The sequence below is a fragment of the Schistocerca americana genome, chromosome X (genome assembly GCF_021461395.2).
Source record: "Schistocerca americana isolate TAMUIC-IGC-003095 chromosome X, iqSchAmer2.1, whole genome shotgun sequence".
NCBI lineage: Eukaryota > Metazoa > Arthropoda > Insecta > Orthoptera > Acrididae > Schistocerca > Schistocerca americana.
In genome coordinates this window covers 123,899,450-123,915,678 of record NC_060130.1, presented here as the reverse complement: position 1 = coordinate 123,915,678, position 16,229 = coordinate 123,899,450, and the positions used below count along the sequence as shown (strand labels likewise).

The window sequence follows — 16,229 nt, the reverse complement described above, 5'->3', positions numbered from 1 at the left end:
ACTAGTTGTGGATTCACTGTTGCCTTGAAGTCCACACAAAGTCTCAATTTTCCGGAAGGTTTTGGCAAAATTACTAAGGGTGAGTCCCAGAGAGAAGCCTGCACACGTTCAATTACACCTTGTGATTCTAAATCGTGTAATGTTCTTGCGACCTCATCACGCAATGCGTGGGGAACATTGCGCGCTCGGAAAAATATTGGTTGCGCGTTGACTTTCAGTTCCAAATGTGCTTCATAGTCCTTAGCGCAACCAAGGCCCGGTGCAAAAATGTCTGCAAATTCTTAACATAGACGAGAAACACTGGCTGAAGGCACAGTCTGGTTCACTGATAGGACCTGATTGACTATAGACAAGTTAAACAGCTGAAATAAATCTAAACCAAACAAGTTCACTGCAGAAGAAGAACGAAGGACGTAAAATGACACAAGTTTTGTTTGTCTCTTGTATGTTGCAAGAAGACTGCACTGTCCTAACACAGGGAGATGCTGTCCTGAATAACTAGTGAGCTTAACATTTGCGGCACGCAACGGAGGGTTGCCCAGTTGTTTGTACGTGTCTTTATTGATCAATCAATGAAACTGCAGCTCCGGTATCGAGCTGGAATGGGATCACGTTGCCATTAATGTCCAAGTCTACAAAAAGTTTATTGTCCTGCCGACGACAAGAGCGACTGTTTTGTGCAACGTGAACAGACACTGGTACAGAATCACATGCGACTTGACGTGATTTCCGTCGATGTCGACGCACATTTTTTGCGGGACGAACACAGTCACCGTTAGAGAGAGTGGCACTGGGCGGAGTGGAATGAACTACATGGATGTCCATGGGCGAAGGTTCACGAGCCTGAGTATTCTTGGTTCGATTCCGGCGCGAAGCAAAGGGCCTGGAATGGTTTTTAGTGTCCGATCTGAGCTTTTTCTGGCAAACACTTTGAACATGTCCTTTTTTATTACAGAAAAAGCAAATAGCTTGGCGTGACGGGCAATTCTCACGCGAATGTCTAGTAGCACACCGCAGGCATGACTTTAGTACTGCATTTGCATGCTGGCGCGGGACACGTGGCTGCGCGGACGTGCGCGAGGGCTGTTTACAGTTCCGTGCAGCTCGCCCGGTGGGCCGGTTAATGTGACACACAGCTGGCGAAGTTGCAAATGATTCCTGAGCAAAGTCAAGTGTGTCTTGCCTATCCAATATGTCTATCACTTGGTAAAGGGAGGGATTGACTAGCTTCAAAATTTGCTCCCATATACGAACATCAGAAACGTTCTGTGCAATTGCATCAAACACCATAGTATCTGAATAAGGGAGTCCACATTCACACTCAAAAGCACAATCCCTGGTAAGGCCTTGCAAAGTTGCAACCCACTCCCGATTAGTTTGACCGGCCGGACGTTTTGTACGAAAGAACGTATACTGTTTTGCAACGACATTGACTGATTCCTTGAAATATGCATCTAATGCAGACAAAATTTCTTCATAGGACAGAGTTGCTACGTTGCGTCAGGGAAATAATTTCACTGTCACATGGTACGTCTGGACGCCTATGGCGGAAAGGAGAAAAGGCTGCCGCTCATTACCTTGAATTCTGTAGGCGGCGAGATGGATTTCTCATTGCGTGTAACAAATGTGCTACAATTCATTATTGAGTAATTACGACATTCACTGTGATATAGTTTTTGGATTGTGTATGTGAGACAGTGTATGATTTACAGATTAGTGAGAAATGTGGTTAAATAAATTTCAAGAATATATTGTGGAACAATGAGGGTTGAATCATCAGAAGAAGTGTTATGAAAAGTTACAGAAATTTTTATTAGTCAAATTCTTCCACTTAGTCCTAAGACAAAAAAACTTGTGTATGTGGAAATGCAGTATCCAACAGTAGTAGTCAGATTGAAAAATCGGGAAATGTAACTGGAAGATGTTCCCAATATTAGTGAACAAGCCTTTGATGTGTTACGTGCAAATTGAGCTTCATATACAAAATGTTATGAAAAGTGGAGTATACTGAAAAAAGGATTAATTCTTATGGAAAAATAAGCTACTTGTGAAATATTGGACTGTTTACCAAACCGCTTTGCTTTAGTGCTTGCCAAAAAGTTTGGTTTATAAACTTTTTATAAAAAAAGGAAAAGAAAAGAAAAAACGAATGCCCTGAGGCATCAACGAATGGACACAGTTCTCACAGATTAGAGTGCAAGAATGAAGTGGAGAGAAGAATAGACTTCAAATAATTTTTGATTCTGAAAAGAGGGTTATAATACACCACATCAGATATGGATACTGGTTTGTTCAAAATGTTACTTTTATTAAGCAAAAAGTTGGTTGATATTGTGAGTCATTAAAGAATATGAAACACTACAAAGTGTTTCAAGAACATTATTGATAAATTATTCAACACATCTGGTTTTGTAATAGATCAAGCTCCACATTGCACAACTATAACTCCATTATCATGAAATCCATCTATGGAATTCAGGGAGGGCTCTATAATTAGATAGTTGCAAACCAATAACTTTGAGATTCCATCAAATGCCATGTCTTGCAACAAATTTTCGAAGCTAGATCTATTGAAACAAGTGTAACCACAAACTTGTAATGTAGATTCAGCCCCATTCAGTTTCTCAGGGCTGTTAACAATGCCAAAATGGTAAAGGAAGACATCATTTTTAAGTTAACTGACACACTGCAGCTGTTGGGCTGCCCTCTCCAAGATGTTTCCCAAGTATCTGGAAGAATTCTGTGACGCATGTGCATAAACTCAAAAAAGAAAGTGAAAACAAGCTTGTTCTGACATTAGTCACTGCTGACAGGCGGATAACTAACATAGTATCAGTGTTTCAGATAGTTGTGAAAGGTGTAGGTGTTTAACTTGTAATTCTCCTCTGCAAAATTAATTAAAATTAATCACTAAATTTAGCAGCAACAAGTTTAAATTACTGTTACACATATCCACATTTCAATTTTCATACTGGCCAGTTGATTCCTCACCTTAATATTATTGTAGTACATAGTACCTACCCGAACATGATGCATGCGTTTCAGCCTCCATGTATTACTGCTTTCCTTGTATGATAAGACAATAAGAATTGTGTTGCAGAGTGGCTTTATGAAGTCTGCTTGTTTTAAGTAACGATAAATTTCTTCAGTGTGTGGCAACTTCATATCTCAGGTAATTTGCATACCACTCGATAAAGAAGTGTCAGTTGAAAGTTTGTAGGTACCTGTCTTTTGCAATCCAACTTGAAGTGTTATTGGTTCACATGAAATAAATCTTTTCTTTTTTTTAAAAAAATTATGTATACCATTAGTGCTGACTGATTCCTCTGTTACTTCGTGATAGCACAACCTCACAAATATAATGAAATGCACAAAATTGTGGTTTTTTTAAAAGTGTTTAAAGTGTTTCAAAAGCAATACTGGCCATTGCCGTGAATTCCTTGGTGTAATTTGGAAATGTATATGGAATATGTAGTGTCAATAGAAAATTTGTATAAGACTGTGACTTTAATCCACATTTCCTGCAGTCACTTTAGATATCAAGCTCTCCGAGCCTTGACTAAAACTGCCATTGTTCCAGATGTTTCCAAACAGTACTACCAGATATTTTCATTACCAGAAGTTTACTCATGGGTTTATGCGGGATTAGCATCAGCAGAGGAATGGAGTCTGAGGAAGTCCATTGCTTACCATGCCACAAGGGATGTACAGGGTGTCCCATTTATCTTGACAACCTCATATAATTTTTGTTCAGAAGCAAAACAAAAAGAAAACTGATTTTAACAGTGTCTGCTTGAACATTTACACACAACTTTCCTTGTGATTCTTTTCTTCCATTGTGGCCTGTGTCTTTCTGAACAGGAGTTAACCAAGACCTCCTGACAGAACACTTCTCTCAGATCTGTAAAAAAGTTTACAAGAAAGGATACACAAACTTGATGATTAGAAGTACCCTTGATATCAGCAGTGGAAATCTCCATTAACTTGTTGCATTATTTTCTTGTTGAGAGGCCATAAAATATTATGCATGAGTGTACTAAATGTGAACATTTTAAATAATGATGTGTATTCATTACATGTCCCTGTAACTGACATAATTAGGGTATTTTAACAGTTCTCAGCTTCTTTTGTCCATTTAGTGATTACTGTAAGGGGAGTATACATAAATAGGAAGGGCATATGCAACTAGAAATGACAGTCATTAAAGAGTGTGGACATAAGCACAAGTTATTCAAAGACTGCATGTAGAACATTTAATTTTTATCATTTTTAATGTTTTAAGACCTTTGTTTCATTGAAATATGATTACAGAATCGGTCACTAAAATAACTCAGAAATGCCAAAGTAATAATAATAATAATAATAATAATACCACCAAATGCATGAGAATTTATTTCATTTTATGAAGTTTAATAATGGCCGAGAAAATGGGAAGGTGTAGGCCATGACTATCAACAAGAAGCGATGTGGAACAATGTCAACAGTAAGTGTTACACAGCCTTGTGTTCATTGAATTGGTGCTGCTTTTTCTTTGAACTATTTCTTGTTGACGGGCAGAAATCTCACAAACGAGTAGCTGCACATTCGTGTCAGGATTTTAAATCCCAGCTTGTTAACAACTGGCCTAAACGAGCTTTGTAAATTAACACTGTGTGTGGGACTGATGGATTGCTCTAGACTGACAGTATATTTTGTGCCTCATAAGAGCTTCAACAAAATATTATTTGAAATTAATTAAACACAATAAAATGAAGTGAATGAATCAATGGGGATGCAATCAATGGAACTACTATTGCATGAAATGATACCTGAAAGCAGGAACCTGGATTTGAGTTCCAGCTCTGCACAAATATATGCTACATATTGAGCATGTTTCAATGGTTTTCACAGATGTTATTCATATCATTGCATTTTCATTATTTCTCCCCAAACAGTCCATCATTTCATACTCTTTGCATTTAATTCAATTCATGTACAGGGTGTACCATTTATCTTCACCACCTAAATATTTTTTTTTTAACAGTGCCTTATATTTTTTATTGGGCAATCCACTTCCTCTTCAAGGCCAATTTCATGGGCTTTCCTTTCCATATATACTGCATTAAAGTGAGCAATAAATAGACAAAAGAAGCTGACAAGTGTCAAAATACTGTAATAATGTTAGTAATGAACAGATCGCACATCATTATTCAAAATGACGACATTTAGTACACTCGTGTATATACCTTAATATTTTATGGCCTTTCAACTAGTGAATAATCCAACAAGTCACTGGAGATTTCTACTGCTGCTATCAAAGAGTTCTTCAAATCACAAATCGTCAGTATTTGTGTATACCATTTTGCAAACCTGAGAGTAATGTTCTACTGTCAGAAACACTTGGATAAGCCCTGTTCAGAAAACCAAAGACCACAATGAAAGAACTAAGTCACAAGAAAAGCTATGCGAAAATGGTCTGGCACTATGAAAGAAATTCAGACATGGACATGAATGAGAACTTGAACAATTATTTCTTTTTTCAGGTTTTTAGTAAGAGTTTCATATATTGAAATATACAATGAAGAAATACGTGACCTTTTGGGAAAGGACCAGGCAGCACGTTTAGAAGTGAAAGAACGCCCTGATATAGGTGTATATGTCAAAGATTTATCTGGATATGTGGTGAATAATGCTGATGATATGGAGCGTGTAATGAAACTTGGAAACAAGAATCGTAAGTTGATTGATACTTTTCGCTTTTTAAAGGGCTTATTAGTGTGCAACTAATGAGTAGTGCTCATCATTTTTAATGTAACTACAGAAAGAACACTGCAGTTGTTTTTTCAAAGGTTGCATCTTCATAAAGTGAGTTGTAATGGAAAATTTGATTGTGTGACTTCCATTTTCCCAGCATATAAATAAAGAAAAGACTGAGATAGTTGGTTGCATGTGAAAGAAATGCTTTCCCTTGTTTAACAAAGTGTGAATTTTGCATTCTTGAAGTACGATAAATTATTTTACTGTAACACATTTCCAGTTTGAGACAGATAATCGGCTACATTTTCCAGAGGATGTTGATATGAAAGCATTATGTACAGTTTGTTTTGTCACCTGCATGTTTAGACATAAACCTGATTTTCAAGACTAGTTGTGACACATTATCAGAGTCTAGTATTCCTGCCTATTTTGCAGATACGAATGAACAAAAGGGCAACAGGCCTGTTCCCTTCATTATATCATACTGAGTTAATGATTTATATGTATTCACAGAAGGCATTAATTATTGATCATCTAGCATAACAGAAACTAAGGCTGTTTAACAGTATTCACTTGTTATGTATCACCATAATATCACTTTTTCATAGTTTCTTTCTTCCTACTAGCCATGTATAGTTGTTGTCACACGTTAACTGCAGCTTTTCTGGATGAAATGGCTGACCTGTGGCTGCTCCCTGTGTATGCCAAATAATTCCAATTCTTGATTTTTGTATGTTTATGGATTTTGTATCCTTTTATATATGGTTAAGAATGAAGAACTTAGAAAGTATATGGTCCAGGATGCTTTGTGCTGCATAATGAAATTCCATATCTGCTTTAGTTGCTGCCGAAGTTGTCGCTGTCTGTAGCCACCGTTCATCCATATATCATTTTTGCAGGTGTCACGGTCATTTTATTTTGTGTTCTTGGATGTCCATTTCTCATTGTCGCAGCTTTAGGAATTCCAGATATGTGTAGTAGCCAAGAGGTGTCCGCATAATGAGCTCCAGTAAACTAACCAAATTCCATGAGGAAAAACAAAGTACCATTGCAAGATTCTTCATCATTGAACCTGTCTGGTAGCTAGCAAAGGCAAACAGAATAGATGTAGTCAACAGTGCTGGAGTGGTGCATCCCCCCCCCCCCCCCCAATCACCGCCACCAACGTAACTATCTCTGACAGGTATGTAGTAATAGCACTACCAGATACTAAAGATAGCTATAGGTTTGATGTTCAAGACTGATAAATCCAAAAGTTCAAAATAGTGTACGTACTTCAAAACTTCTTATCGGTTTTCAGAGTGTGAAATGTGGTTGTATTTGTCTCATTGAGATCTATAATACTTGTAGTAGGTATTCTTCATCTCAATCTGTACCCCACAAGCCACTGTGTGGTGCGTGGCAGGGGGCACCACAGACTAGTTGTTTCCTGTTCCACTCGCAGATAGATTGAGGGCAAAAACGACTGCCTATATGCCTCCGTATTAGCCCTAATTTCTCAAATGTTATCTTTGTCGTTCTTACGTGAAATATATGTTGGTGGCAGTAGGATCATTCTGGAATCAGCTTCAAATACCAGTTCTCTAACTTTTCTCAATAGTATTCCTCAAAAAAATGTCGCCTTCCCTCCAGAGATTCTTAGAGTTCTGAAACCATCTTCTGAATCCATCTTCTGAATTGCTTTGCTGTCTTCCTTTAATCTGAGCTGGTGTGAATCCCAAACACTCAAGCAGTACTCAAGAATAAGTCACACTAGTTTTTTATGTGCAGTCTCCTTTACAGATGAACCACACTTTCCCAAAATTCTCCCAATCGACCAAAGTCACCATTCATCTTCCATACAGCAATCCTCAGATGCTCGTTCCATTTCGTATTGCTTTGCATTATTATGCCCAGATATTTAAACAACATGACTGTCTCGAGCATTAACTTAAATTTTTCTGTGTTTAGAGCCAGCTGCCCTGTGTACCACAGAATGGTCAGCAAACAGCCACAGGTTGCCACCCACCCTGTTCACCAAATCTCATATGTATATATCATTTGAAAACATGAAGTTGATACTGATATCTGTGTAATTAATATAGCTGTAATGAGGACTTCTTGAAAGAAACATATAGTTAGTTACATGTTCCATAGATAATTTGAAAGATTCTTTTATTGAAATGATGTAGAAAAAGTCTGTTTAGAAGGTATGTAAATATTACTAGTGTTAACATTAATGAACACATTATTTTTTAGTCGTACTCCAACTTCATTTAAAAACAAGTTTGTTTTTAAAAGCTGTTAGTTGTTAAATAGAAATTCATCCATGGAATAGAAGGAGTTGTCCAGAAGAAATGATTTAGATTTAAAACTTGCTTTGCTACCCTTCAGACATTTAATGTTATTGGATAAATGATCAAAAAAAAATTTTTACTGCATATTGAGCTCCTTTCTAAACCACTGACATCTTTAATATTGGGCAATGAATTTCACTTTTTCCTCTGATGTTGTAGGTATGGACATCACTGTTCTTCTTAAATTGCGATGGATTATTTATAATGATAAACATGTCTGTAATATTAAAATTTTGTTTATTATATTTATGTGGTATTGTCAGGCAATGTTGCAAGCTTGAAAGTTGTTAAATTGTTGTCATGGTTTCAACCTTCAGGCGTCATCGGTTCGACAGCGATGAACTCTGCGAGCTCCCGTTCTCATGCTATTTTCACAATTACTATAGAGAATGGTGATCTGGGGGAAGATGGAAGGCAACATATAAAAATGGGAAAGCTCCATCTTGTAGATCTTGCTGTAAGTTCCATTAATAATTAGTTGTAGATTAAGTTAATTATACTGTGTTATAAATGAAAGAATATTTACGTTATCTTTCATGTAAATGGTAAAGGTAACAATTCATTTTTTACGCGAGGCGAGACTTTTGGAAAATGTAGCTCTCTCTCTCTCTCTCTCTTTCTCTCTCTCTCTCTCTCTCTCTCTCTCTCTCTCTCTCTCTCTCTCTCTCTCTCGGGTGTGTGTGTGTGTGTGTGTGTGTGTGTGTGTGTGTGTGTGTGTGAGAGAGAGAGAGAGAGAGAGAGGCGGGGGGGGGCGCGGCATGCGCGCGAGCTTGGTGGCTGAGACATTGTAGCCATGTACTAGTGAGATCTGAAAAGTTTAGCAGAACATTGTATGTCTTCTTTATGTGCTTATCAACTCCTTAATGCTTGAGATCTGTATGGTGAGTTGTTATTTCTTCCATTACTCATTGATTTTATAATTTATTTGAAAGCTAAAATTAGAATATTAATGTGGTACTTGTATGAAAAAGTGATGTAGTAACTTTGCAGTGTAGTCACGTAAGTTTGCTAGCTATTAAAAGTAGTGTTAGTGAAGTTAATTCCTGTTGTGACATCTTACAGTTTTGGAACAATGCATGGATAGTATGTTACAGTCCTGAGTGAGAGAATAATGCAGTTCATATGGTTTTCTTGTAACCTTCCTTTGTAGGAAATTACATGTAATTGATGTAAGTAGGTGACTGTTGAGTGAAAGTTGTGTCCGTGAATGTAGTTTCACGTGGGTTCAGGGCAAAAAGAATGCAAATAAAAGGAGATTATATTGTGAATAAAATAGTGCTCTCGCAACCCATTACCCTCAAAAATGTAAATGGATATAATTCATTGCAAGTCAAGAGTTATAAAGAAGTCTTTAGCGGATTTGAGTCACCCTGGAGTCTGCTGCTAATAGGCGTGCAGAGGTATTTGAAACAATCATATTTTCATCATTATTGTTTCAGGGTTGCGTGAAGTCACACTCAATAATCACACAACGTGTTTGTGGCCCCTTACATCTCTGTCTACTGTTATAAGTGAATTGTATAATCACTTGTGTATCTTTGGGTAGGAAAAATCTTTTCTTATTTAGTCTAGGTTTCTGATCAGCCTTTTATCCTCACAGTTTATTTAATGCACTTGATGAGGGTTTCAAAATGTCAGACCATAAGACAATTCCATTTATACAAAAACGTACTGCACTTCAATTTTTAATGTTTCTGTTCTGCCTCATTACACAAGCAATACACAATTAAGGAAAATATTTCATCTGTACTGCACTGCTAAGAAATCAAAAAACAGTTTTCTCCCCCAGAAATGTTGTTTGAACTCTTATTATTTTCATGTTAATCCATAGCGTTACTTCATGTACATGTGCTGCCGACAGGTTGCTATACGCAACATATGTATATGAATTCCATGTAGGATTGTGAGTATCATCAGATTGTAATATTCCACATCAACTCTGTAGTGTTTGTCAGTGATGTGTCGTCCAGTTTCAGGATGTCTCAAGATGATTTTTCAAAGAAGTTTGCATAATATTCTGCTATCCTGCTCCTTTAACCCGCGTGTAAAACAATACGTTATAGCTGAAACAGCTGTTGAAAATAACCCAAATTCTAACAGATCTTTCCTTGCCATACCCCTTTATAACACTTGATGGAAAGTTAGTTAAACTTGTAGAGAGATGTCGTCAGTTGTGATACTGGTGGATAATAGGTGAAGAAAGTGTTCAGCAATCTCACGCCATGTTGTGGCAGAATTTTTATAGAAATACTGAAAAGATTGTTACTTGCAATTAATACATTACATATGTGTTAAGAGCCTTAATGATCAAATGGTGGAGGTCTCAAATTATGAGAAGAGGTTGTCAGTAACAGGATGTTGGTACAAATTCCTTTTGGGTGAAGGTCAGCATATTACACTATATTATTGCCCAGCTATTTACACTAGTAGCTTGTTAAATTGTATTCAGACCAGTGCTGATCTTGTGCGGAATCTGTAAACTAATAGGCCTAGTTATCCAAATTACTGTTTTACTTAAAAATATGTGTTGCTGTCTTGTGCAGGGTATTCCATCTCCCTCTTTCCCAGTACATACAGAATTTGTCATACTACCTACCCAGTCAATCACCACTGTCATTTATGTAAAATGTTATTTGTCATTCATACACAAGACACAAAGAACTATCTTCAAACCAGAATACTATTAAATAAGAAGATAAAACTATCAGTATCATATGAGAGTGCTTGTAACTTTATAGATCCATGTAAATGGCCTGACATACATGCAGTTCGAAGTTTTGCATAGCTACGCTTATTGCCCATGCACAGTCCAATATAATAAGATTTAAAACGGTGTGTGATGTTTTATCCCTTATGTTGTGTACATAGTTCCGCGTAGTCAGCACGTACACAACTTTCCCACTAGAGTGCGCCCTGCTAAGCACAACAGCGCAGGCGCAGGCACAGCGCTCGTCCATCTTCGCACTACGAGATGGTGCTGCCATAGAGATGGACCAAATTCTGCTTCCGCCAATCCGCGTATTAATATGTAACGCAACCAATGAGATTGCTGCTAATGTAGAACCTTTTCTCCTCACGGATCACACTCGCGCAGTGATACATGAATGCGCGAGGTATTATAACAAGTGTACAGACCTCCGATTAGTCAGTCTGCATTTGTCTACACCAGTCTGCATTAGTCTGCATTTGTCTGTACCAGTCTGCACGAGTTCTACATTTGTCTGTACCAGTCTGTAGTCAAGTTTCCATCTGCGCCTAACAAGATTACCATATTCCTGTACATAGCCATGAAGATAAATGTATAGACACTTTCGTCAAGTATCAGAGATGTGTGAGAATAAGATTAACATACCAATACCAAGGGAACTTTAGATTGTCAATTGTCAATAGCATCCAGAACCAAGTTAAGTAATTTTTATGCTTGTTGTTATTTTAATAAATGTGTGTGAAAATTAATCAAGTTCTGTTTAAAGTTGGTCACCGTCAATCTGCTACTCTAAGCGTGCAATTGGTATTTCTATCGTCTGACCTAACAGCAGAAGATAAACACGCCACAATAAGACCACGAGACATAGTGCTGACACTCGCCTACTTCGTTAGAGCGACAAGTCGAATAATCTAATGGTGTGTGTACTGAAGGTCTTACAGTATGCACACTACACCTTAGAAGCTGCAAACAATGAAAATCATCTTATCTACCAGTGTTCACTAGCAGATAATGCTGGATGCAAAGGAAGTATGTAGCTTGCCCACTGCAGTGTGATGTTTCAGCAAAACCATCAACCGAGCAAGGTTGTGCAGTGGTTAGCATTCGGGGAGACGACGGTTCGGCCCCGTGTCCGCCCATCCTGATTTAGGTTTTCTGTGATTTCTCTAAATTGCTTCAGGCAAATGCCAGGATGGTTCCATCAAAAGGGCATGGCTGACTTTCTTCCACATCCTTCCCCGACTGATGGGACTGATGACCTCAGTGTGTGGTCCCCTCCCTCAAATAAATCAGTCAACCAACCAACCAAAAATGATCAGTTACAGTTTCAGCGAGTACGGGCTATAGGCTAGTACCTGATACAACAACACAATTTGGAAAAAGAAGTTGGCTTTTGGACATAAAGACAGTAGTACATTTAAGTCTCTGATTCCAGCTTTCTCCCTGAAAAATGTCAAGGTTCAACTGATTCTGGCTCACTGATGAACATACTGTCCCTCCAAACAGACTTACAGTTGTTTCTGCCATCATTCTTGTATTTATTGAAGTTATTTTTATTGTGCAGAGTCTGTTAGCAAACAGAAGAGCAAGAAGGTGAGTCCTCACTCTCTCTACCCAGCTATGTCACAAACAACACCTACAGGCTGTTTCAAAAAGTTATACTGGCCCTTCTGTGGTACGCGTTTTAAATCAGTGGGAATGCAGAGTGCCTGGAGAGTGTGTATTTTTCATAAATGCATTAACAGTATTGGAATACAAAAATTCGTAACTGATTTAACTAACACAAGAAACACACACGAACAGAATTTATGTGACTACAGTGTCATTCTTATTATTCCTGTATGACACTTACAGCATTATCCTAGGAAAGGTTTAGTCCCCCTCTTCCCACAAGTGGTGCTCACTCTTCAGTTTACAGTTGGACTATATCAGTATATTCACAAATCTCCACAACCCTGTATGTTGAAACTTTGTTTTATCTCGATACTGCTTACACCTGTAAAGCTAACTGCATCCATGAGATGTTAATGTGCCTGTGTCTGGGAGTTAACCCAGCCACCCATTACATGTGTGTGGAATGCTCTGTCCCAGTGTCAACCACGTATACCCAGCCTGAAATATTCTTGTGCGAGGTCTGTTCAAAAAATTCCGGAACTTTGTCCACAAAATTTTTCTACATTTACCATTTACTTATTGTGTGTGGTCTTGTCTGAAATACTCTCCTTCACAATTGATAAGCTGTTCCCAATACTGTTTCCACTTGCAGAAGCTGTCTTGGTGTGCCTCTTGCTTGATCACATGAAATTCTGTTTGCAGATTTTCTTTTCTCTCATCTATCCTTGAGAATCTTCATCATTTCAACGGGGTTTTCAACTTTGAAAGTAAAAAAAGTCCGCAGAGGCCAGGTCTGGAGAGTATGGAGGATGAGGCACCACAGTGATTTAGTTTTTTGTACAATTGTCACACACCAACAGGGATGAATGTGCAGGTGCGTTATCATGATCCAAGAGCCATGGATTATTTCGCCACATTTCAGGCCGTTTCCTTGTAGGCATCGCAACATGTCCCAATAGTACCATCGATTTGTCCCTATGGCACCAGTTCATAATGAACTAATCCTTCAAAGTTTAAGAAAACTATCAGCATGACTTTGACATTTGATCTGACCTGACGAGCTTTTTTTGGTCTTGAGGAAGATTTTCTGACCCATTGAGAAGACTGAACCTTGGCCTCAACACCATAACTATAAACCGATGTCTCATCTACAGTTATAATTATCTTAAGGAACATCATATTCTCATTTGTGCGATCCAAAAGCTCTTCGCAGATTGTGAGGCAAAGGTCTTTCTGGTCTTGACTCGTGAACCATGGGATGAACTTGATGGCAACATGATGCATTCCAAAATGCTGTGTCAGGATTTCATGACATGATCCAGCTGAAATGTTACATTCTTCTGCAATCTCTTGGACAGTCAATCTTCAATTGGCACACACAATTTCTTTGACATTCCTTACATGAGCGTCGTCAGTAGACCTCGAAGGGCGTGCTAAATGAGGGACATCTTTAACTTCCATCCAGCCATTTTTAAACCGTGTGAACCTCTCATAACACTGAGTTTGGGTAAGCACTCATTACCATAGGCTTCCTTCATCATCTCGTTTTCTTTAGTTTCATGCAAAATTTAATGTAGATGCTTGCTCCTCTAACTCTGCCATCTTGAAATTCGTGAACTATGCAACACAATGTGCTACTGATTACAGCACTGAACAATAACTAACAGACATACAACAATGAAACTTCCAACAGTTGCACATTAAACAGAGACATGCAGAGGGATGCTCTAACACACCATTGGAACAAAATTACGAATGTCCCGGAATTTTTTGAACAGACCTCATATGCAGTTGTGCAAAGAGTGGTGGATGTACATGAGAGACTACTTGGACCCCTTGTGATGAAGCCTTTCATTGAATTGCTTTCTTTACAGATGCATAACTACAGTCTCATTAACGTTATTTGTAAGTTGACATCTGTCATTATAATGTTATTACTATGGCTGTCATTCATATGCTTCTCAGGTAAGGTCAATAAAATAGGTAGTAGATGGCCTGCACAGGTAGAGTATTCTATTGCCTGCTGCAACTTCAGATACTTATACAAACCCTGGACAGTGCTTAACTTTCCAGTTGTTAAATGAGATTTGTTCCAAGTGTGTCAGATGCTGTACACTGTTCGAATGCAGCAAGTGAACTGATGCTTCGTCATGACAAAGTGGCAAGGTCAGCCTGTTGATGTTGAAAGTAGTAATTAATTTTGATCAGACCATATGTTTGTTTCATGCTTGAAGACAAAACACTTCTAATTTTCTGGCAACATTGAAAGGAAGGCTACATTTTAATGTTATTGTTAGTGGGGCACAGATAGAGAAGAGAATCAACCATACCTTTGTTGAAGAAATTGTACTGTCATTTACACAAAGTGCATTAGAGGATACCATAAGGCACCTGTCTTTATAACTGAGTAGGCAGCATTTCTGACTGCAACACATTAGACCTAGGTTAAATCTCCAATACTGCCCTTGGTGCAAGGACTGGAGTAGAGCCCACTCAGTCTCATATCAAGAGCTGATGTTAGTGGCTGGGAGTAGGGTGCTGACCATATTCTCCTCTGGAACTACCATCCAATAAAATGAGGCTGTAGGCCTCGTGTCTTTCAAGGACAATTGTGTCATAATATTTAATTTGGTTTGGATACTAGTGTCCTGAAATGCCTGTTTTTCTTATTCTTTTTCATTTGAATTTGAAATGGACAGGTCTGCTTATTTTTCCAAACTTGTTTGTGGAGGGGATAAGGTACAAAAATTGACTCATGATTAGAACTGTGGAAACCTTTGTTAAAATAATTGTAAACAAATAATTTGTAATTTTTGTTCTAGTAAATATGTGATAATTTTGTATTGTTCTATGCAGACAGATGTACAATATTTGTTGTTCTTTCTAGGGCTCTGAGAGACAGAGTAAAACTGGAGCAACTGGCATACGTTTCAAGGAGGCAACTAAAATAAATCTTTCATTATCAACACTTGGAAATGTAATATCTGCCCTTGTAGATGGTAAATGCACACACATTCCCTACCGCAACTCAAAACTTACAAGACTGCTTCAAGATTCACTTGGTGGAAATTCAAAGACTGTTATGGTATGATTTCAACTTAAGGGTGTTTATTGTCAATGAAAAAGGCTAATTGAAATAAATTGATTCTGGAAGTACTGCCTTCTATTGTTCACACTAATTTCTTTTCAACTCTTAATAAAATTTAGGCCTAGAGATTTGTAGAGAAAACACTGAATTGCAGTAGCTCATAAGTCAGTACAACTTCAAAAATGTGACCACAGTACCTGAGAAAATAACTATACAATATACGATAGATTTATTTTATGGGCACAAAATTACAACTCGCACTCTTTCTGTACATCAGTTTTTTAATTTTTATTTGTGTTTGCTTCAGTGTGCCAATATTGGACCTGCAGACTACAACTATGATGAAACAATAAGTACTCTGCGGTATGCTAACAGAGCCAAAAACATAGAGAACAGAGCTAGAGTCAATGAGGATCCAAAAGATGCTCTTCTAAGACAGTTCCAGCTAGAAATTGAAGAGCTGCGTAGGCAGCTTGAAGAAACCAGTGGGATTCCAGGTCTGTGCACTTAACATATTTATTGTACTTTTTTACCTGTGTTGCAATGTACTGCATATATTACATGTTTTAGGGTATTGGATAGTGTTATGTATTTGGTCTCTCTCTCTCTCTCTCTCTCTCTCTCTCTCTCTCTCTCTCTCTCTCCCTCTGGGTGTGGAGGGGGGGCAGAGGTGGGGGGGAGGCGGCAGGGTGGGTTAGAAAATGCGTCGTCCTTGTTTGTTCACTGTCTCTTGACGTACTGTTCACTA

The 16,229-nt window shown here is 38.1% G+C and overlaps 1 protein-coding gene across 1 annotated transcript in view; it reads left to right on the top strand.

Moving 5' to 3' along the window:
• Positions 1-16,229, top strand: part of LOC124556452 (kinesin-like protein KIF3A) — a 122,591-nt gene that overhangs the window by 20,773 nt on the left and 85,589 nt on the right. Inside the window, exons 4-7 of the mRNA XM_047130403.1 lie at positions 5,523-5,713; positions 8,390-8,529; positions 15,281-15,478; positions 15,789-15,978. Coding sequence (XP_046986359.1) covers positions 5,523-5,713; positions 8,390-8,529; positions 15,281-15,478; positions 15,789-15,978 — 719 coding nt within the window. The remainder of the gene's footprint in view (positions 1-5,522; positions 5,714-8,389; positions 8,530-15,280; positions 15,479-15,788; positions 15,979-16,229) is intronic.